The 22,088-nt window shown below is 42.1% G+C and overlaps 1 protein-coding gene across 1 annotated transcript; it reads right to left on the reverse strand.

Annotated features, from left to right (window-relative positions):
* Window positions 1-1,776: 1,776 nt before the first annotated feature.
* Window positions 1,777-17,110, reverse strand: lonp2 (lon peptidase 2, peroxisomal). The gene is made up of 17 exons (XM_079163252.1): window positions 16,832-17,110; window positions 14,727-14,862; window positions 14,180-14,293; window positions 12,733-12,864; window positions 12,314-12,436; window positions 12,064-12,227; window positions 11,451-11,545; window positions 9,682-9,800; window positions 9,454-9,593; window positions 8,440-8,581; window positions 7,975-8,125; window positions 7,038-7,164; window positions 6,002-6,141; window positions 4,808-4,893; window positions 4,118-4,325; window positions 3,825-4,015; window positions 1,777-3,735 (listed from the first exon to the last, which is right to left on the reverse strand). The coding sequence occupies exons 1-17, from the start codon at window positions 17,062-17,064 to the stop codon at window positions 3,505-3,507; spliced, it is 2,532 nt and encodes an 843-aa protein (XP_079019378.1). The 5' UTR covers window positions 17,065-17,110; the 3' UTR covers window positions 1,777-3,504.
* Between the last annotated feature and the right edge of the window lie 4,978 nt (window positions 17,111-22,088).

A 22,088-nucleotide genomic window follows, 5' to 3' on the forward strand; every position in this document is an offset into this window, starting at 1 on the left:
CCGAAGCAGACGGCACGCTTGGCTGGAGGGGGACGCCACATGTTGGAGACGGCGTGGTGGCTCGGGAAGCAAATCACCGGGATGCATTTTGGGAGTGTCCAGTGATAAAACCTTTCTGGGCAGAGTTTCATAATACATTAAAAAGCATACTTAACACCGACCTGCCCCTGCAATGTTCCACATTATTCTTAGGAAAACTGTCAACAAAAAAAAAGATAGATCCACAAGTATTTTTATTCAATTTTAACACAATATATGACAGATTGACAGATACTTTTAACAGAACAATCAACGCACTGTACCTTTCTAGTCTCTCCGACCACTCAAAGCGCTTTCACACTACTTGTCGTCATTCACACCCATTCATACACTGATGACAGGGGCTGCCATGCAAGGTGCCACCTGCCCACCAGGACTAACTAACCATTCACACACATTCACACACCGTAGCCACAGCTACGGGAGCAATTTTGGGGTTAAATGTCCGCTGATTTAAGGACGACCCTGCTCTCCACTGAGCCACAGTCGCCTGACTAGTAGGCACCTGATTTGTCTTCAGACTTAATCATAGCCTGTTTTGAGACGGTGGATGACCTGGTGTGAACTGATTTACCGCCAGACTCCAGCATGGACTTCGTGGTGATGGGTGGGAGGCGGGCAGGAATTGGTTCGGCAGGGTTTGCATCGACTCCAAAGTACACAAGTCTGTACTTGGCGTACTTGGTATTGAGACAGGCCCCCAGACTTTTGAGTTGGAATAGTACTTGGGCTGCGACTGATGACGTTTCACAAGTCCACGAGAACACAAGTACAGACACGAACGCACACTGGCTCCTGGGTCCGCCCACTTACTGTCAAACAGAAAAACTAGAAGAGCCAGGGGACGCCCCTCGACCTAAACCTGGCCAACATACCATCATATGTTACCTTAAGTAAAAGAAAACTTTCTTTTAAAAGGTTTCTGTGTGAGATTTGATGAAAAATGACACAAGATCAAGTAGATGTATATTAACCATTAATTGCTGTGTACAATATTTTTGTTATGTTACAACCATCATCCAAATGATGATAACATGGTCATGTTTTGATCAATATTTCATGATAATTAATCAAATGATGCCATGTAATATGAAAGAAGTGTCTCATAGCGTTCACTTTCACCGCATCATTTCCGGCAGCAACAGGAAGCTGTTTTTAGCAGAACGAGCTCTGCAAACCCACTGTATGCTAACTGCCTAGCACCAAATAACACACAGCGTTAGCATCTAGCTGGTAAACACAGTAGAAGCTAAAAAAGACATTTCTTTTTTGCCATTGTTGGGGAGAAAAAAAGGCTCAAATATTGGACATTCATCAAACTCCAGATAAATGCAACCGTGTCTCCTTATCTGCTGGATGTGTAAACAAGCAACTGTTTGCTGACAGGTTTGCCATAACAGCTTCAAAGTTGATGCCTGTTTGCCTTCAGGAGTCTCTGCCAGAAAGGGTTATTGTAACCCAAAACCACGACAACCTAACCAAGTACGTTTGTTGACTAAAGATTTCAGGCAATAAAAAGCTCTGTGGGCAAACTTCAAGTGCATGTCGGTGTTGTGTTGACAGCTTCTTACCGCTGCCCCCAAGTGGCCAAAACCTGTTATTGCAGGTTGGATGTATATCTTTTGCTACTCAACGTAACAATGAGACAAATACACATAAGGAGCGGCATGCTATGCTATACATTTTCTTTATTTGTTTTTATCATTTGACAAATTAAAAACACAATACAATCCCCAATTCTTCACATTGCTATAACATGTCACAGCTGATGTTTGCTTATTTTCTTGCAAAAGAGAATATTTCTAGAATTGACACACATGCCGTGTGTGAAATCTGTACCCACAGAACTCAAATGTGTCTGTGCAAAATGTTCTGCAGGACCTGCATTAATCATTTCATTTGGGGGGGGGGGGCCGTCACACTGCACGCTGGTGTTTCAGATTACATCGCTACAGGGGAGAGAGAAAAATATGACATCTGTGGCACAGAGTTGAAAATACTTTCAACCTGTGTGTGAGATTAGTACAGCCCCTCACTGAAGGACGGGAACATCTGAAGGAATATAAAAACCCTTTTTTTAAATTTCAAGCATTTTTAATTCAGCTCTTAATTAGTTATTTAGAAGAACAGAAGTGCATCATGGGTGGTATGAAATCAGATTTGTGTCTTTTCTAAAATTACAGTCTTCTACACCACTCATCTTTTATAGAATAACAATAGTTTTTTGTACCCATTCTTTAAGCACCTCAGTAGGAAACACAAGTGTGGTGACAGACGTCAGCCTGACGCTGACCTCTGGGCTATGTTCTTATCTGCAGGGTAAACTGTCTGCACACAGTACTGAGAGATAGATAGACGACGTAAGAGAAAGTTGTTTAAAATATTGATGCAACTCAATGTTATCCAGCCCTAAAATCAGTCAAAACAATAACTAAATACATCAACACATTTATAGTTAAAAGATATATGAAGCTTTATTCTTCACCTCCATTCAGTTGATTGAAAAAATACATTTCACACATATACAGTATATATATATATATATATATATAAATCTGAATGGCTTGTTAAATCACATACTTTCTGATCCAAGCAGCCCACAGATTGTGTTGCTTTATTTCACAGTTTGTAGGTTGAAAGGCAATCCAGACACATAAATATATAAGTGCCCGAGCACTGAAAAGGTATTCTTTTCATATGTCTGCTTTTCAGGAGTTGAAAAATAAAATGAACTAATCGTCCTTATTTTTCCCATATTAAATGAGTCTGATTAATAATTAATTTATTAATAAAAAAAAATCGCATTTTGGATTAAGATTCTGTCATAGTAAAAATATTTGTCCAGTGAAATTCTTCCCACGCCTCAGGCAGGCAGGGCCTCAGTACGGTATCTGATACATTCTGTATTGATCAAACTAGTCTTTAGTTGTTATTTGTTGTCAGATTTCCACCGCTAATAGCTTTAAAAATCTGCATTTTCAAGAACTGCTCTGAATCATCAGCCGCTCCTGACTCACGTCCACCCTGCCCTGTTCTCTAAGGCCAAAAGCCGGGACATTTAAAATCACTTTCGTTTATTAAAAAATGTGATGAACAATTTCAAATGGCTCTTATACACATATATACTGTTTTCTTTTTCGACTAGTCTAAGTTTAAACTTCCGTATGAACGTCAGGGAAATTAGTCGCCTGAACACAATTTCATCATTTTCCACCATCGCGTTCACAAAGTCTAGAAAAGAAGACTGAACCCTAAGAGGCACCAACATGACACCACTCTGAACGGCTTTACTGCCAATATGTGATGAACAAAGATGCCATACAGAGAGATTGTAGCTTCATTTATCTCAAATTAGACCCTAAGATGTCCAAGCTACCCATTCTACTCCGTCAGGTCTATTGAGGAACACATGCTTCACTTTACATTGTTACCGTGTGTGTGTGTGTGTGTGTTTTCAGCGGTGTGTTACAGCTTGCTGGTCAGTTGAGGCTGGGTGTGGCTGCTGGCTATCCCTGGAAACCCTCCATCAAAGGCAGCGTTCAGCACCTCGTCCAGGTTTGCGGCCGTGACAAAGTCCAGGTCGGCTGTGACGTTGGCTGGAAGCTCCTCCAGGTCCTTCTTGTTGCGTTGAGGGAGGATGACGCGCTTCACTCCGGCCCTGTGGGCCGCCAGGACCTTGTCCTTGATGCCGCCCACCTGAGGAAAACAGACCAATCCAGTGGGTTAAAACATGGATACCACATTTCTTTATGATTCTGAATGTGTGTTGAAATGTGAGAACTCACCGGCAGCACCAGCCCTCTCAGTGTGATCTCTCCCGTCATGGCAACGTCTGATCTGACCAATCGGCCGCTAAAGAGCGAGGCTAGGCAGGTTACTATGGTAACACCCGCAGAGGGGCCGTCCTTGGTGACGGCTCCAGCTGGGAAGTGGAGGTGGATGTCTGTCCCTTCTAGCGGGTCTGGACCGCCCACCACTGTTCAAACCCACACAAATGTCGGGTTCAAATGCATGTCAACGAGCCTATTTCACTGTTTACCTGCCGGCATGTACAGTTGATGTATCTGTGTGAACTCACGGTTGGTGAGCTGGTAGGTTTTAGCGTTTGCTCTGAGCCAGCTGATGGCCAGATGGGCGGATTCTTTCATAACGTCTCCAAGCTGTCCGGTCAGAGTGAGCTGACCTTCTCCCTCCATCCGACTGGCCTCCACAAACAGGATCTCCCCACCGAGGGGGGTCCAGGCCAGACCCACAGCCACACCTGGCAGGGTGAGCCTCTCAGACACCTTCCAACACACACACACACACACACACACAACATCTGTGAAGCTGTAGTTGGTGGAATAATCCGAAGAATTCAAGGAGGGCTTGTAATCTTCAAGCATTCAGGAATAAATGTGAAACAAAGGGCCAACATGATGTAATAGTGAAGACGGGAGAGAGCGGGTGAGATGAAAAGGAGTGAAGGAGTGTAGAGGGAGGAGAACAAAGAGAAGTGAGATGAAAGACAAATTGGAAAAGAAAACTACGGGGAGAAAAAGAACAAAAACACCTGACAAGCTGCGTTGTGTTTCACATGATACCGTACGAGGACATCTCAAGCACCTGCTGCATTATTCTGACTTTATGTACGGCAGCTGTTGTGGAGCTCTGAGACATGTTCACAGGTTGCCTTTACATGAATGAGTTCAGACAGCCGGTGAAGAAAGACAAAGTCAATCCTGCACAGCTCTCTGTAATTGCGGACCCCTGTTGGCGAGTTGCTTACCTCCATTTCAAACAGAGGAGGACCCAGGATGTCCTTTAGGGCAACGTGGTCGATCACTATGGGCATCTCTGGGGGGGCGGCCTTGTCTGAGCACACATGAAATGAATTGAATCCTTTTGAGAGGAACTGATGTCATGTCACACAACCAACTCATGATGCAGCAGAACTAAATCTGTCAAATACTAATTTCCATCCCATTTTGGAGAGCCAAATACCAGATTAGAAGGGGAAAAAAAACAATCTATGTTTGTGGAAATCAAGTGGCTGCAGAGTGTGAGGAATAATCCCAGAACTGAAAGGCATATAAACACACGGCATGCTGGACCTGTCCTCACGTCTGACATGTTGTATAGAGAAGCAGAACTATGAGGTGAGGCCTCAGAGAGAGAGAGAGACAAAAGCTGCAACCGTGTTTTACACACACACACACACACACACACACACACACACACACACACACACACACACACACACACACACACACACACACACACACACACACAGACATTATGCAAAGATGCACAGAAAACCAAATATAGATATACATCAAACTGTGACACTGCAAACAGTGAACAGAGACATCAAACACACACACACACACCAATGTTTGTACTGCATGTCCCTGACATCAGTTACCTGGCAACACTGTTACTCCGTTGCCCTGGGATGTCCAGACAGCCGAGGTACCGAACTAGAGCTCTCCTCAACACTGAAGAGTACAGACTGTGACAACACTGCCAAACGTGCAGCATTATCATTCACACAGGCCTGTTACCACGGGAGATGTTTTGACTTGTGATACCCGGAGAAGCACAGGTGTTACTGATAGGGGCGGTATGATCGGGATAAAACACTTGATCGGGGTGATTTTCTATTATCAGGGTAATCGTGAGTATCGTCACATGAGTGACCTGAGAACGCTGTCTGGCTCAGTATCGTAGTATAGAAGTGAAAAATAAGAGCCTGATTAAAAAGAAATACGGGAATAATCATGGACGGACTCACAGAATGTAGCTTTTTTTCTTTATCTATATATCCTTTACTGATGAAGGGTGAGATTTATGATTACCTTATCTAAGATTCCTTTTAGTAGATTAGTGTATATTATTGCGACTAAGGATTTGACCCTGAGCCTCCCACCGATCCAAAACGTCCCGTTGAGACGCAGAGAGAAAAGAGAGCCCGGCTTCTTACCGCCCTGCGGCGCCGGACGCTCGGAGGTCGAAGCATCCGTCATGGTGACTCTGTGACCTTCAGCAACTTTCACAGCCACCGCTCGGCAGATTGCCCCGAACTTCCTCTCCAGGGAGCGCACACCCGCCTCACGGCTGTAACTAAAATAACAAGCGCGCACACACACACACACACACACACACACACACACAAACAAACAGCAGATGAATACAGTTATCTGGGGGATGAGGTTTCATTGGTGCGGTAGCTTCGGTTGCTGGGTTTGTGTCAATGACCAGTGTGCGTCAGGTATGTGATCAGGAACACAAAACGGAGGAAAACCACTTGATTTTAACACGAGCTGTCGTTTTGGTCTGACCTGCAAATGTGAACTTGTCTGTTTCTTGTGATTTTTAAAGAGATAACGCCAGTAAAATCAGGAGTATCCCTCTAAGGATGAGCACCAAAGCTGTATGCTGTTGGCCGGCTCTATAGCTGCCAGCCTGGAGTGAGGCAGGTGTTGTACAGAGGCTCTGCAGGTCTGCAGGCAGCACACTGCTGGCCGTCTGAAACCACTGAGAGCCTGTGTATCAGCAGCTCCATGTTTGCCGATATATTTTAGAAACATGCCAAATATCACCATTAAAGGTCACTATGTGGTTGAGAGATATTCCATCTGATCAAAAGGTCCGATCACTGCTCATCATTCCAAACAATTAGCCGTCAAACCACTCGACATCTTCCGATGACCAGAAAGTGGAATTCCAAGTTCGCCTCAGATCCTAGAGCGCTCCGCTCTGCTGCGTTACACATCTGTCCCTCACAGGCTAAATGCAGAGGCTCTCATGTAATACATATACATGTAATACAAATGTATTCAATATGAATGCACTGTTCATATGATGTTTATATCATCGAAACAGCGAAATCAAAAGAAATCACGCAGGTTGCTGGTGAACGGCCGGGCCGTACTGCTGGTACAGGGAGGTACAGGGAATCCAGAAGCTAGTTTCCTTTTTTTCACTCCGTCTGTTATTTACGAATGTTTGTGCTTTACCTGCTGATTATATCCTGAGTGGTGTCCTGTGGTATATGCAGCTGTTGAGGTGTTAATCCGTGCTGCTCCAGCTGGTTTGGGATCAGATGACGGTGAGCTATCTCCACCTTCTCCTCCTGAGTGTAGCCTGAAACACGAAAGGCACACCGCTTCAATAAAGCCTTCCCTCAAAGCAGTAAGTCATACTATCTCATCACATTCAAACAGAACTCATGCCACAGCAGGAGTCGGAATTTGGCAGCCTGAAGCGGAGATGAGGAGCAGACTTCAGACAGCTTCCTTTGGAGCCACACAAGGGATTATACTAATGTTGAACCCATACGCAGTACTACTATGATACTTCACTTGCTGAATAATTAATGTGCCGAAATTACCTTTTAAATTAATACTGCTTTCCCTCCAATTACAAACTTGTGCCCGGAAATTACATTTCTAACACAAATGTGATTTTATTTATTGTTTGCTTGTTTCCGTTTTATCTATTTAGTTTTTTCTACATTCATCATTTCCTGTCTTTACACTGCGTATGCATGAAAAATGAACTAAAATAAAATAAAAACAACGTAGCGGTAGTTCATGGTGACAGAAAAATGCACAGTAAGTGCAAAAAAACATGGACTATATCATGCGAATAAGGTACAAATTACTACTCAGGTGTTGAATAATAATATTCATATATATAATCTTCACATCTAATAGTAATACAACCCATGAATGATTTGTTTAGCAACAAATTGAGTGGCTGGGGCTCGTTATTGGATACGCAGCTGGACACAGTGTTGATTCATCTGTTTTCTGACGACACTGCAGAAACCTCAATAACACAGACGCACTCGGTTTGGGAATTACTTTGCTACCAGAACAAGAGTTTGGCTTCGAGATCAAATTGAAACTGCAGGGATGACTCCTGAGAGTGACTCTTTGCACCTAAACTCACCCGGTACCTGCAGCACCTCCATCCTGTCCAGCAGGGCCGGGGGAATGGTCGCCGTGGTGTTTGCAGTGGCAATGAAGAGCACTTGGGAGAGGTCAAAGGCCACATTGAGGTAATGGTCTGTGAAGCTGTGGTTCTGCTCTGGGTCCAGGACCTAAGTGAACATAGTGCATGTTTTTAGTGATTAGTCAAACGTAATTTAATTCATCTCAATTAGCGGGTTGGTTCAAATAACAAACCGTTTAATAAACCGAAGCAAACCAAATGTTGATTAGCAATTTTAGCAACGGCTAACCGGCAGATTAAGTTGAAAGCATGTAAATATTAAGGCAGGAATTCAAAAACAGAGAAGACATCTGATACTAATGGAAGAGGATCGGGACTCAAATCCATTCTTCACATGTGGCCCTAATCCTCCTCCCCTCGATGCAACTACACAGCATCCTGGAGAGAAAACACAGAGCTGACCTCAAGCAGCGCAGCCGCCGGGTCTCCTTGCAGGCTCTTCCCCAGCTTGTCCACCTCATCCAGGAGGATCACGGGATTATTTACGGCAACCGTCTTTAAGCCGTTGATAATGCGGCCGGGCATGCTCCCCACATATGTGCGTCTGGAGAAAATAAGAACGATTTGAAACTGATCTGCTGTGTAAATGGTGACAACAGAGAACATTGACATTCTTATTCTGTCATGCCACGTTGACATGCTGGTCCCGCTCTTGTCCACTTATTGCATTTACCACGTGACGGCAATAATAGAGTGCAGGCACAGAGTTCTCACAAAGCTCAAAAGCGAGCAAGGGTCAGGAACTCGCAAGCTGAATCGTGAAATGTGCAACAACTGGAGCGGTCTACCTTTCAGAGGAGTGATGTATTTGTTAAACAAATGAAATAATGAACTGAATGAATGAAACATTTATCCCTAACTCTCTCGGTTAGCGAGACACGCTGTTCTCATCTGGCTTTTAAGAAGACGTCTCAACTCTGTCCCGTTCGCCTTTAAAACACCAGGATCAGCTCTGCAACCTGAGATGAGTGTGTGTGTGTGTTTTGATAGAGATAACGCTCATTCGGGACTAAGGCTGTAAACGGGCGGATCAAAGGAGAGCTGCGTGATCCGACTGCCGAACTCTCAGGTAGTGAGAGAAGGGATAAGATGTGATGTGGTGGAGGAAAACTAGTCCGAATGCTGAAGATTGAACAGATAACATGACTGTGGCTTGTTGGCCTTTCCTTAATTTGAGTATTTCATTTGTTACACACTTAGAACCTTTTGTTCATCACTGGCGGCAATTCCATGTTGCTAATGCAGCTTTCACTGCAGCATTTCTGTCTCTGATTATTTCTTTTTCAGACAATACATTCCTGGTTTTGAGACAACTCAGGACTTAATGTCTATTTAATGTAGATGTTCATATGTAATCATGCTGGCCACTACTACTGCTGCTATAGACTCTCCAGTAGAGATGATATCTTATGATACCTGTGTCCACGGATGTCAGACTGGTCACAGACGCCTCCCAAAGCGATGCGGTGGAACTCTCTGCCCAGGGTCCTGGCTATGGAGCGTCCGACACTGGTCTTCCCAACTCCTGGAGGCCCCACAAAGCAAAGGATGGGTCCCTGAAGACAAAAGCAGCGGCATGAAATTCACGGATAAATATGAGGTACATTAAAGAAATCCCTGACTTTTTGTCTTCCTAAGACACACCTTCAAAGAAGCCTTCAGCTGCCTGACAGCCAGGTACTCCAGCACGCGTCTCTTCAGCTTGTCCATGGCGTAGTGATCGTTGTCCAATAGAGTGCGAGCAGCTTGGATGTCCAGGCAGTCTGAGGAGTGTGTGTGTGTGTGTTTGTGTGTGTGTGTGTGTGTGTTGGGTGGGATGGATGTGGATGAGATGGATGGATCCCAGAGGGAGGGAGAAAACATTTGCGTTAGTAAAGACAGTGACAAAGACAGTGAGGTGGGGAGTAGAGAAAGAGGGATGAGTGTAATTTGAGAAAGTGAGGAGGAGGAAGAAGAGAGTAGAATCAAGCTTTTTTTTTTTTTTTAAAGGACGCACAATCCTCCAAAATTGTTAGATGAAACACTTTGCAGGACATACTTTGGTTTTGACTCCTGACCATGCAAACGCTATGAACCCTCAAGTCTCTACTCATCTGAGGTTATCTGTAATCACGGCAGTCTGCGGTCACCAGCAAACACAAAGCAAAGACCGCGTCTCACACATGAGCTATTTTGTTTGTGAAATCCATTTGCAGGGGTACTGATATTGTGGTCGGCCACCACAGATACATTATATCTTTATGTGGCTTCTGTTGGGGGAAATATTATTGCCTTGGACTTTTGATGGAAACAACTTTGGTTTCACAGGATGTGAGACTTCTAAGAGGCGTAAAGTACGTCATCTGAAGCTGCATTCAGGAATGATTTGACAAGGAACAAGCTGTAAACGCAACACTGACATTTGATCAGCTTTTGAAGTTGTTATGGCTCGTATGTCAGCAAACAGTAAAACACCCAGCATATATGGAGCAATACAGTTGGATTTGTGTTTTTGACAACAATCTAAGTTTAATATTCCCTCTCCTTTCAGTTCTGGTTTGCTCTCCACCAGCTGTTGTTTGAAACAGCTGACTCTTTACTTGATAAATGCCACACTGTGTTCACCAGCGAGTTGTCTTTGACTTTCTCTCTCTCTGCTGTTTGGTGTGGAGCAGGCAACGTGCAGTGAGTTAAACACAGTATTTTTTTTACTGAAAACAGCTGTGGAGGGAAACTGAGATTGGATAAGAGTGGTGAGACTGAGCCAAAACAGTGAAAGCTCTGAGCCGGTAAACCTAAACAAATGAGCAACAACACTCCTGAGGCTGCACTCACACTAAATCAGGGTTTGCGGTGAAAACGCCAGTCCTCCCATTCATTTGAATGTGGGTAGTGAGTTTAGGCTGCGGCGGTGGCAAAAAAAACGAAATAAACTGAAAAGCTGAAACAGATCAACCTTTGAGAAACATAAAGCGATGTCACGCTGCCGTGGCCAATCCCGTAACCGGCCATTAAACCGGAAGACGAGCTGAGCTGAACTACAGAGTCTAGTGACAATTCATCCCAAGAGACATCTCTCACATTACACCTCGTCATAATACAAATACTGATGAGTTTCAGTATGAATGACTACACTGTGGCTTTATATATCGGAGTAATCCGAGTTAAAGGTATGAATAGATATGAGAGGCAACCTCAGTAACGAATGTATCAAACCGGTTTCATCTCTTCTTTCAGCTGACTGGCCGTGATGTTTAATTATTTGATCATATTAATTGCTGTTTAATATTTAAATCTGTAAAAATCGAATACCGTAATTTGGTCAGTCCAAAGACAACAGAGCGCTCCAGCAGACTGAGTGCATTACTGAGCAGTGAGCACTAAGACATGAGGCTGGCTATAGGATCGCATTAATCGCCTTCAGCTTTGTTTACCTTTGGTGCTTTTGCTCCACGGCAACTCTACCATCAAATCCAAGTAGTTTCTGGTCAGAGAAAATTCAGGCATGGACTGAGGCATCTTCTTCAATCTGAAAATGGATGCATGAGATTAATTAATGATGTTTTGGACTATTTTTCTTCCAAAACGTGTTTTCTCTCAGGCAAATGGAAAGAAACAAAAAAACAAAAAAAGACTTTTAGGTGTTTATTTAGGTCTTTGTCTATTTGCATCTGAAGATTTCTCCTAAATTCAATAAAAGTTACCATAGATAGATAGCAAGATAATGCCTCATTTGCATATTTAAACATAACATTTTGGACTAATCACCTGTAGCATCTCCCCTTAAAATGTTGGATTCTTAGTAAAACTAAATAATTAAGCTTTTTTCTTTTGAAATCTAATTAGTGGTACATTCTGATTCACCATCAGCATGTGCCGTTACTTCTACCAAAAATATTAGCTTTTTTTAAAACAGTGCAATCAAAGGTAACGTTTGCCCGAGAAAGATTTTAAACTGCAGATGTTAAATAATGACATTTCACAGATAATTACAGATGACTAGGACAGCGAGAGCACAAATGACAGGGTTTATCCCGGCGAGTTCACCTCTTGAGCTCTTTGAGGCAAACTCTGAGTGCGGCTTCAGGCATCTTGGCCGCGTGGACCTTCTTTTCCAGGACTGCAGTGTCGTCGCCATCCTCATCTTCAGCTTCCTCATCCAGGTTGAACCGCCGGCCCGGGAGCGCTCCACCTTTACGCACTGATAACACCTGAACGGATGAGACACGGAGAGGTGAACAGGCATATAAATACAGACACGGTTGAAAGGAAAAGGACAAATGCAAACGTTTGTTACCCTCTTCTCCTTTTCAGGACTTATTTTCCTGGTTTTCTGCAGCAGTGTTAGTCCCTCTATCTGTCTGGTCAACATGGGCAGAGCTTTCTTAAATCGCTCCTCCAAGGTCAGCGCATCCAGGACCTTTCCAGCACACACGGAGATACAAAAAACCTCATTTCAAAAAACACTCACCTCAGGGAAAATATTTACATTAAGCCCACTCTATTGAATCTAGTATTTGGACGTTTTTTTTCTCACTGGCACCATTCGGTAGTAGCTCTAAAATAAGACTGTGGCAGATATTCCAATACACCTCTCCTCCTACAGAACACATTATAAACCCTAGAATGAGTGGCTTTCAACCGTATGTCACATCCTGTTTCTTAAAAGTAATTAGTTTAAACGTTGGGTGACACAGACCCAACAGTTCATCTCACCTGCAGTTTCTCCTTGTTTGAGGTGCGGATCATGGAGGCCACCACGTCAGGTAGAGTTTCTCTGGGCAGACTGTCCAGCAGACGCCTGAACTTAGCCACCACTGGAACTGACATGTCCAACATACCTAACAACTACACACACACACACACACAATTTTGAAATTTGATTTATGACACAGTAATCTTCTCGTGAGTACTTTGAGTCATAGGCTTGTCGACTTAACACCAGCAACCTGCAGGTGTTCCCAAAGCAAGATAAGATCAAATAAGAATGTTTTCATCCTGAGGGACATTTGAGGAGTAGGCAGGCAGTCCATGGCAGAATAAAACAGGCAATAAAAATGTGTTTTGTGTGAAAATACTGTAACCACGAGAGTAACCTTCAAGCACGCAGCCATAACCGGCCACTCAAAATATTGTGCAGTTTGCTGCAGCAGAATGAGAGATAAGCCGTGGACAGACACAGACCTGCACACTCACTCACGGACGTACACTCAAATACAAACATGGATGCAAGCACACACACACACACACACACACACACGACCAATCTCGTGATCTTCCCGGCGGAGATAATAACTACGTTGTTTTTGTGGTAATGCTGGAGGTAAGCGGCTCAATTAGTCGCGGATGTAAGTAAGGAACAAGAACAACTTCACGACCATTAGTGTGCAAGCAGCACTATCAGTCAAGCTCTGACACAAGATATCAACGGCTTGTTGAACTTAATACCTCAAACGCTCGGCTGACAAGAGAATGTACGTTTTATTAAGTGTTCAGTAATGTTGATAACGAATGGCAAAAAATACTATGGTCACTGGGTGGAGAGGAAATATATGCCGTACATGCAAACAACCTTTCCATGTTCTAGCAGAGGCTGGACGTAGAATCAACCCGAATTCTTTCACATTTTCTTAATACATGTCATACTGCTGTGAGTTCTCTGAAGGACAAACCGTCCAGTGTTCTTTTATATCTAGGACCATGAATAAACCCACATGGGATCTGAAAAGAAACGATCATTTCTGGGTTGAGGAATCTCATCTGGAAAAAAAAAGACTCTGTAGAAAGCACCTCTGTAACTGTTTGTTCAACAGGTCATTTAAATTCTGTGTATGAATGACAACACGCTCCTTCTCTTCCTGTAATTTATTATATTTATTTCATATTGCTTACCTCTGGTATGCCAAAAGAAATAAGGTAAATAAAAATAACACTATGAAGAAGACATAGTTGTGTGAGTCCAGGACAATAAGCAGTAAATTGGGACATGTTTGTGGTCCTTCAACCATGATTGAGCCAAATCCTTTAACTTAATCAAGTAATCTAGAGATCTTTTTTTTTTTTCTTGTTTACTACCTCTCCTTCTCTACCACATACACAAGGTAGTCACACACACACACACACACACGCACACAAACACGCACACACGCACACACACACACACCTGTACAGCAGCCTGGTAGAACTTGTGGGACAGCTCCCCCAGCTCTCCATCTTTGGCCGTGGCACCCTCTGTTACTGGGGTCGTGTACTGCTCCAGTTTATCCAACTGCTCCACCTGCAATTCATTTTCCAATTAGAGAGGCACACTCACACATCATGCACATCTGCATGTGTTAACTACTGCGTGACAGGTGTGTTGATCCTATACAGGAAAAGAAAAATAAAGCAATGAGTAAGGACGCCCCCCCAATCAAGAATGCACCTTTTGTCACTTTTTTTTTGCTTGTTTATGCTCGCACAAAAACTCCACAGGGCACCTTTAAGTACTGGCTAACACAAGTTGCACTGGTCAGTTTATTAAAAGGTTCCCTGTAGAGTTAGACCTCAAGCACCACTATGGACCAACTTCTCTATGAATGGGTCCCTGTCTTGTTTCCAAGGACCCTCACCACAGGGCAGTTTTAATCATTTACCGTGAGACGTCACAAGAATGATGATGGGGTTGTTGATTAAATTAACTGTTGTCCCGATTTTGAATAAAGGGTTACCTCTGCCAGGACAAAGGGTCGCTCCTTCAGCAGACTTGACACGCTGAAGCGGCACAATCCAGTGATGAGGAGGGTGTAGTGGGGCTTTGGCCAGTTGCTGCCCACCACCTGCACTGCTATCCCTGCTGTACCAATTCTACGGAGAGAGAGAGAAAGTGAGAGTGAGACAGAGGAGGTGGGTGACGACAGACAACTCACTGGAGGAAGCCTGTCGTCATCATCATAGCGGCGTTAACTCATCGTCAACAATAAATCGACTGTGATTGTTTCAAGTTTGTTCGGATTCAGTCTTCACACTGTGGATCTGGTGAGGACCTCTCGATGACTTCCTGCTTCGGATTATTATAATCAGCAGGCGTGCTGTAGTATGTGGTAGCCTGAGATGTGAGATCATCCACAATTTACTGACACAAAATTGGGAAATCTTTTAGTGTCGACAGCTCCAATAGTTTCTTCAATGCTCAGCAGCTTAAAATATGACTGTGAGTGAGCGTGACAGTGCAGCAGGACATTGTGCTACTTCTAGCTACGCATCCATTCACCGATCAGCAGCTTATGGCGATGGTGCCTGACTCAACAACCCCCTTCCACACACATATAAGAAGTGTTTCTGATTATGGGCTTGCCGTGGCTGGCACATAAATTCCAGGGTTTTATGTAAAGTGGCAGCCACCACAGAGCAGAAGCGTTTTGAAGACCCTTGTAGCGTTAAAAAAGGGAAAAGACGATTGGATAACCAGCATTAAATCCCTCTTTCCCCCTAACACATATGCCACATTGCTGTGGTTTACCACAACAACTCAAGGAACAGGAGCCATCATGTTTATAAGTTCCCCCTTCTGCATCCTGGAGCCTTTAATCGAACCGAACAAGCCCTTTAGGAGACGTGGGAGGCCACAGTGCAGTGCTAAAATGCCAAGTTGGGTGCCTTACCCAAAAGTGTAGCACACTGTTCCAGTAGCTGTGGTTGAAAGAGAGACAAACTGTCCCGAGACAAACAATTGCTACTTAGTAACCAGACAGCTGGTTAAAGTCCACCTCTTTTGGCTGCAGGGCCACTGCTAAACTGTAGACTTTCCTTTTTTTTTGCGATCAAAGTTTAGTTCTTCAACACTGGAGGTTCTCTCAGCCTCTACACATATATGTAATACTGGACATGGATCATTGTAAAATAACTATATAAACATGACATTTTTGTTTATCCACTTATGATGTTCATAAACTGCCCGACAAAGGACTATTATTTGCCCCTCCAGTCTTTAAAAATGATAGACAGACAGATAAGAATACATAAAAATATAATAATGGGGTTACATGATTTTATACCCTGATTATTGATTGTATAATTATCTAATCATCTAAAAAAAAGCAACTTGTTTTGGAAAAGTGGCAACTGTATGCCATTTCACATGCCAATTTCCCAATTTGTCAGACTGCTGCCATGCTGAAATAGAGTGAGCCTAATGAGGACATTTGGTTTCCTGGAAATGCCTGCGAGAAAAACACGACATAACTTCATCCAATCTGTGAGGAGTGACTGTGGACTTTTCTAGGACAAATCACACACTGCAACTTCTGTTCAAAACTATGAACCGCGCATAACACAAAAATAACTATTAGACATTAAACATGAAATGACTTTTAGAAATATAAAAAAGGAGAAAAGACACATCCGATAAGCTTCATAAAGTCTGCCATGCCACTGAGAGGCCAGCTAAAGACCTTATGAAACTAGGCTAGTGTAGCCTACTTTGAACTGGGACACGTTGTTACCTAATGGTTATCTAAACTATGGCTGTATCAGTTTGCATTAAGAGTGGCTTTTCCTTCTCAAATTGTTTAATTTTAATGTTTTTTTAGAGGCCTGAAGAGGTAGAGATATTTACTTTTCACTAGAAAATGGCACAGATTTGAAAAACGTCTGAAAATACTTTTGGGGAGCCAAACTATGTCTTCCTCTGGTCCTCTAAGGTAATAAGGTCGGTCTACGTGGAGGGGTCCTGACCCCCAGGTTGGAGATCCTGTACAGTCACCTGGTGTGTTTCTCACCTACTAAACAACATCAGCACCCATTTGAATACGTTATTTAGCTAAATGTTTATTACTTGTGCAAGGTGGGTAGGTCGTCGGTGTCGTGTTCTGGGTCTCTGGTGTTGGGGATTACTCCTATGATTGTGCTTTTCAGAGAAGTCCCCTTCAACAGCCGCTGGCTGACCAGGTGCATGTTCCGCGGAGAGTCCACGGTGAACCTAACGGTGGAGCCCGGGAGGAGCACCCCTTCATGGCTCAGCAGCAGCGGGAGACGGCTCGGTATCTGAATTCCGTCGCCGGGTGCCATTGTCCGTTGCTTCCAGAAGCCAGGTCACTGTATATATGAAAACAACTCCTGCAAACAGAGACGCCTGTCAAATGGACCGGACAAGAGTAAACATAAGACTTCCGAGTCGTGTTTTCAAAATAAAATGCTCACTCACGAGCCGAACACATAATTAAGCTAACCACAAGTGTAAACGAAGCCCGGGTTTAAAGATGTTGTTTCTGAAATTAGATCGCGCTTGTTTTGTAATTTGGTCTTTTTCGCACCGTTCTTCGCCCTGAAATGGCATATTTAGGATTTTGTCCGCTCTTATTCTGGCCCCCTTTCACTTCTGGTGTGTTCTGGATAGGCTACGGCAAGTACACATGGACAAACTGTACTTTATCGCTGCAAAATAAACTGTGATCGATTCCAATGAGAGCACCGCTTTTTGATCTTTTTCCTATCGTTTGTATAGCCTGCAAAGTTCATGTTGATCTGTTTCAAGTGATGAGAAACTTGCTACTTTACAGATTAAAATAAAAGACCAAGTTTATAAAATATGATTTATTGCTATAGCTTTAACTTCTAATTATCTGTCCAACAGTATATCCAATAGTTAAATTAGCTCCACCCAATCAGATGCACCACGAAAATGTTACTTACATGTTAATACAGCAATAATAATAACACAATAATATAATCTGACAGGGTCCAATATACTGCATAGTGAGTACTTTTACCACAAGTACATTTCACAGATGATACTTGTTTTTACTTAAGTATACGGGTCAACGTTACGTACATATACCGTATGTAGGTTTGAGAGAAATAATTTGACCAACACAAGATTTAAAGATCTGCATTTTATTATGCAAAACAATTGGACACATTGAAATAATAATGGCAGCGTATTGAAGGACTCACTTTAATAATCACTGGACACTACACACAGGGTTAGTTGATAAAAATAGCTATTTAATATTTCCTTCTTTCATTAAAGTATTGTCACATAGCATAATACATTCAAACAAAATAAATAAATTCAATATGTTGTGTATAAAAAACCCAGTTTCTAAAGACAACAACCATCCATGTGTTTGCATTGATCATCTCTGTTGTTGCAGTCAGCTTTGGGAAATAGCCCTTTGTGTTCACAATAAGGGATCTTTGAATACACCTCTTATGTTTACAAACAGACAACCATACAGTTATATATGATTAAATACAATAAAAATGCATGGGCTGCATTTAGAGCAATACACCAATAATTATCATTCATTTGTTACATAATGAAAGCAGTTCTCATTAAAGTTCCTTTCAGACCCGACTCAAACAATTGCTGTGTATATAACACAATCATTAAACATTCTCCCCCTGAAGAGTGACACAAAGCGCCTTGGAAGACTTTCTATGCAACAAATACCTGAAGATTACAAGTGAAACACCACATTACTTATTTAAATTGTGTAGGTGCCATTTCATGTAATGCAAATTACAATTGTAGCTACTTTGTATATTTCATTTGTGGTTAATTTTTGATTGAATTTATATTGTCCTTCATGTTTGGTTAACACCGAAATCTTACAGCACAGTAGTTAGTTACTATATGTCATTTAATTTCTTAACACAGAATGAGTATGAGCGTACTCTTTAATGTTGAAAGAGAAAATAAAATCAATTTGCACAGGATTTTAAGTGTGTTTTTGAAAACAACGATGGTAACAACTGCTTTGGAAATATGCTATCATAACAAACACATGTGGCCCAAAGTAATGAAGGGATAATGAATTGGTACACTATGAACTGACTAAACCAGCAAGTCAGGATTTGCAGGCATTGAACCAGACGCATCAAGATAAAAGTTGGCACCAATGCAACTCACGCAAGCAAAAACACGAGTGCATGAAGTAGTGAGCAAATGATCTTGAGCCCCAGCTGTTCAAAAGACTTCAAGAAGGCCTACAGTGTCCTTCATATGGCCAACGCATTATGCAATTTCTTTACAGACTTGCATTATCCTTTATACGTTGAGCCTCATAATCGTAGTGCCTCTTAAACTAAAGTATGATCTATATGATATGTGTGAATATATTGTCTTCCTCAAAACCTGACAATTTATTACATTTCATTTAACAGCAACAAGATGGCCTCGAGTTGAATTGCTCGAGTGGAAAGAAATAAAACAGTAAAGCACAACCTGAGAGGCAATCTCATACAGAAAACAAAGACAGAAGAAACTGATTTGCTTTAAAGTAAAATCTTTTTGTTGAAAGTGTAAAATATTTAGATGTTGACTTTCAGGTTACACTTTAACTTAGCTTTCATTTCTGAGCTGAAATTCTGGAAGGAGCAACTGAAAATCCTTCAAACCATCCTTGGATGCCAATTTAGTTTTCTGTAGCAAAATGTAACAAACATAACTACATAACTGTATTAAGAGAATAAATAGATTTGGGGTCTGAGTATAAACTACAAAGAAGTGGGACTGTGAGGACACTTCATATTTGAAATGCTGTTGGTCTTCCTTTAAGATTTGAACATAAAGTATAAGAATGCATGACTTGGACGGAGAGAGATGCATGAAATGGGGAAACCATGAACCAACTTTGTTTTGACAGCTTTTGGATATGCAATTTGGGCCTATGGCACAGATCTAGATAATAATGCTTTAATGTAAGCTGCAGGTAAGAAATGCGTTGTCAACAACTGAAGAGGTGAAGAGAAAACAGTAGTGACTAAGGGAGGGAAACCCTTTCCACAACGCAAAATAATAACACATTTCAAAATAGACTGCCCGGTACCTTCTTCAATACACACACCCTGGGATCAGACCTTTTGCTTTTACACTGCACCCAATGGATGTTTTAATCCTGCCATGTCACCCAATGTATTATAAGTTATGTTTGGTCTTGTTTCACGGAATAATTAAACAGTAGTAACAGTATGCTTGTAGGTTTGAAGTTCAGTCCATGTACACTGCGCTTGCTTTAGCTAAAAGAGGCGTCTGGCTATGGTACAAGTCAGCAGAAGTTTCTCAATATAATAGCGCTACAATGTGTAGTCTCTCTTCCTGCTTCCTGTTGGTTTCTGAGGTGAACCTCGCAGGTCCAACGGAGCACATCACAGGCTTTTTGGGCAGAGATTTGGCAAAGCCACAGTGACCTCGATTTGATGATCAGCTTAGAAAAATACTTAAGGCTTCCTTTGAGACAGAGGATTGGAAGATATTAAGAGTATGAGCTTTTACTCCCCAAATGAGCTTTATTACATTTTAGCAAAAAGTCCATATGCTCGTGAAATCGCCATTAATATCGTTGCTGTACATACAATAGCAGTCTGCTTTGTCTGATGGAGAGTGTTTGTGTCTTCATCATATTAGATAGATTTGGCAAAGAGTTATTGATGTCCACAAATCAGACCTGAATGTTCTTGTTTCCGTGTGGATTGGCCTTTAACCCCTCTCTCTTTTGCTCAAGGGATATGATGATACCAATCCCCCATCATCAGTACTTCACACAGCTGGCCTCTTCTCAGCTTTTGGTATGTAAGTCCGTCTATCTGCCTTTCCTCCAATGGGAAACACTGCAGTCTGAAAAGTAGACAAGAAGAGAAACTTGAGTAACTCTAATAAATATTCCTTTATTTCGCTATATGTTTAACTGGCAATTTCTATGGATATAAACCTGGGGTTCAAATGTACGCTCAGGTTTCACATTTTTGAGGAGTTACAGTGAAAGTAGTTGCAGATGTACTTGATAAACTACACAATACTGGTGGTGTTCACAAGATGGTGCCTAAACCACAGAGACTGTAGCAAGTTATTATCTGGTTCATTTCCAAAACATACACAGACGTCCTACTATTTGTATGTGCAAGCAAAGTACACATACAAATACCACCAGCAGACTAAGGAACAACTTTTTCCCGATAAATAACACAGACACACATGCAATCCAACCCCTGTGCAAAATGAAACCTCTTTATTGTTGTTTTCTAAGACGAATATTTGTTTTGCTTCTGCTTTCATTTGGTTGTATTTATCTTGAATTTATGAGCAGAAAAGTGCTTAAAGGAATAGTAGTATACTAATTTGGTATTTTGGTGAAAATACCAATATATGTTCTTTTCGAGAGTTGGATGAGCAGATGGATACCACTCCCATGTCTATGTGCTGAATCTGTTGCTAGCACCAGCCGCCGGCTAGTTTAGCTTAGCCTGACGACTGGGAAAAGGGAGAAACAGCTAGAATACAGAATACATGTAGAAGACAATGAAAAAACAACATCTTGTTTTGATGAACAAATACGTTTTCTTGCATTTCAATTCTTTTGATCACAATGTCTAACAACAAGCCGGCTACATTAATTAAAGACGTAATGGATGCCGACCGTTCGAGGAGCAGATGTGCCGTGAAAATCGTTTAAAAATATGTTTACGGACTACACCTGGCGAAGGATTGTGTGAGTCACAGGCAAAACAAGACGATAAGTGATTGTGTGGGATCGTTTATTCCGTTTTTGGACCCAGCAGAGTGCTGTGAAGCTTTAACTCCATCTCGAAAGAGCCAACGACTGCAGTTCCGCAAAGGCTAATTGAGGCTGGCTCCAAAAGCGAGAATATCCCCATCGAATTCCATTTTAAAATGTCCAACCACAGAAAAAAACAAACATGTTTACAGCATGGTACAAAAAACTGTTATGGTGTCTATAGCCAATTTCCCCATCTCAGTTAGTGCTAACTGTCTGCTCTGCTGAGGCACTTATTATTTACAGTAGTTTACTTCACATACTGCTGGGTAACTATAGTGAATCAACCAATAAAGCTTCATTGATATAATAACATCCTAATTTACATATTGATTATATTTGGTATTAATCTGAATTTGCAAAATAACAAAAGCTGTAAGATAAATGCAGTGGAGTAAAAAGTACAATATTTGCCACTGAGCTGTAGTGGAGTAGAGCTATAAAGTAGCAGAAACATAGAAAGACTCAAGTAGGTGAAGTCAGGTCATTTTGGACAAATAAAGTTCTACATCTTGAGCTTGCTGAGAGCAAAGGTGG

Source organism: Pholis gunnellus (genome assembly GCF_910591455.1).
Source record: "Pholis gunnellus genome assembly, chromosome: 7".
NCBI classification, from domain to species: Eukaryota; Metazoa; Chordata; class Actinopteri; order Perciformes; family Pholidae; genus Pholis; species Pholis gunnellus.

What these genes read in the sequence shown, in the direction of transcription:
- lonp2 (XM_079163252.1), bottom strand. Translation starts at nt 17,064, where the DNA reads ATGGCACCCGGCGACGGAATTCAGATACCGAGCCGTCTCCCGCTGCTG. An exon ending in GACCCTTTGTCCTGGCAGAG is followed by an intron (nt 14,294 to 14,726) that starts GTAACCCTTTAT and finishes AATGAATTGCAG; the next exon opens with GTGGAGCAGTTGGATAAACT. An exon ending in ACTCAGGATATAATCAGCAG is followed by an intron (nt 6,142 to 7,037) that starts GTAAAGCACAAA and finishes TTGTTATTTTAG; the next exon opens with TTACAGCCGTGAGGCGGGTG.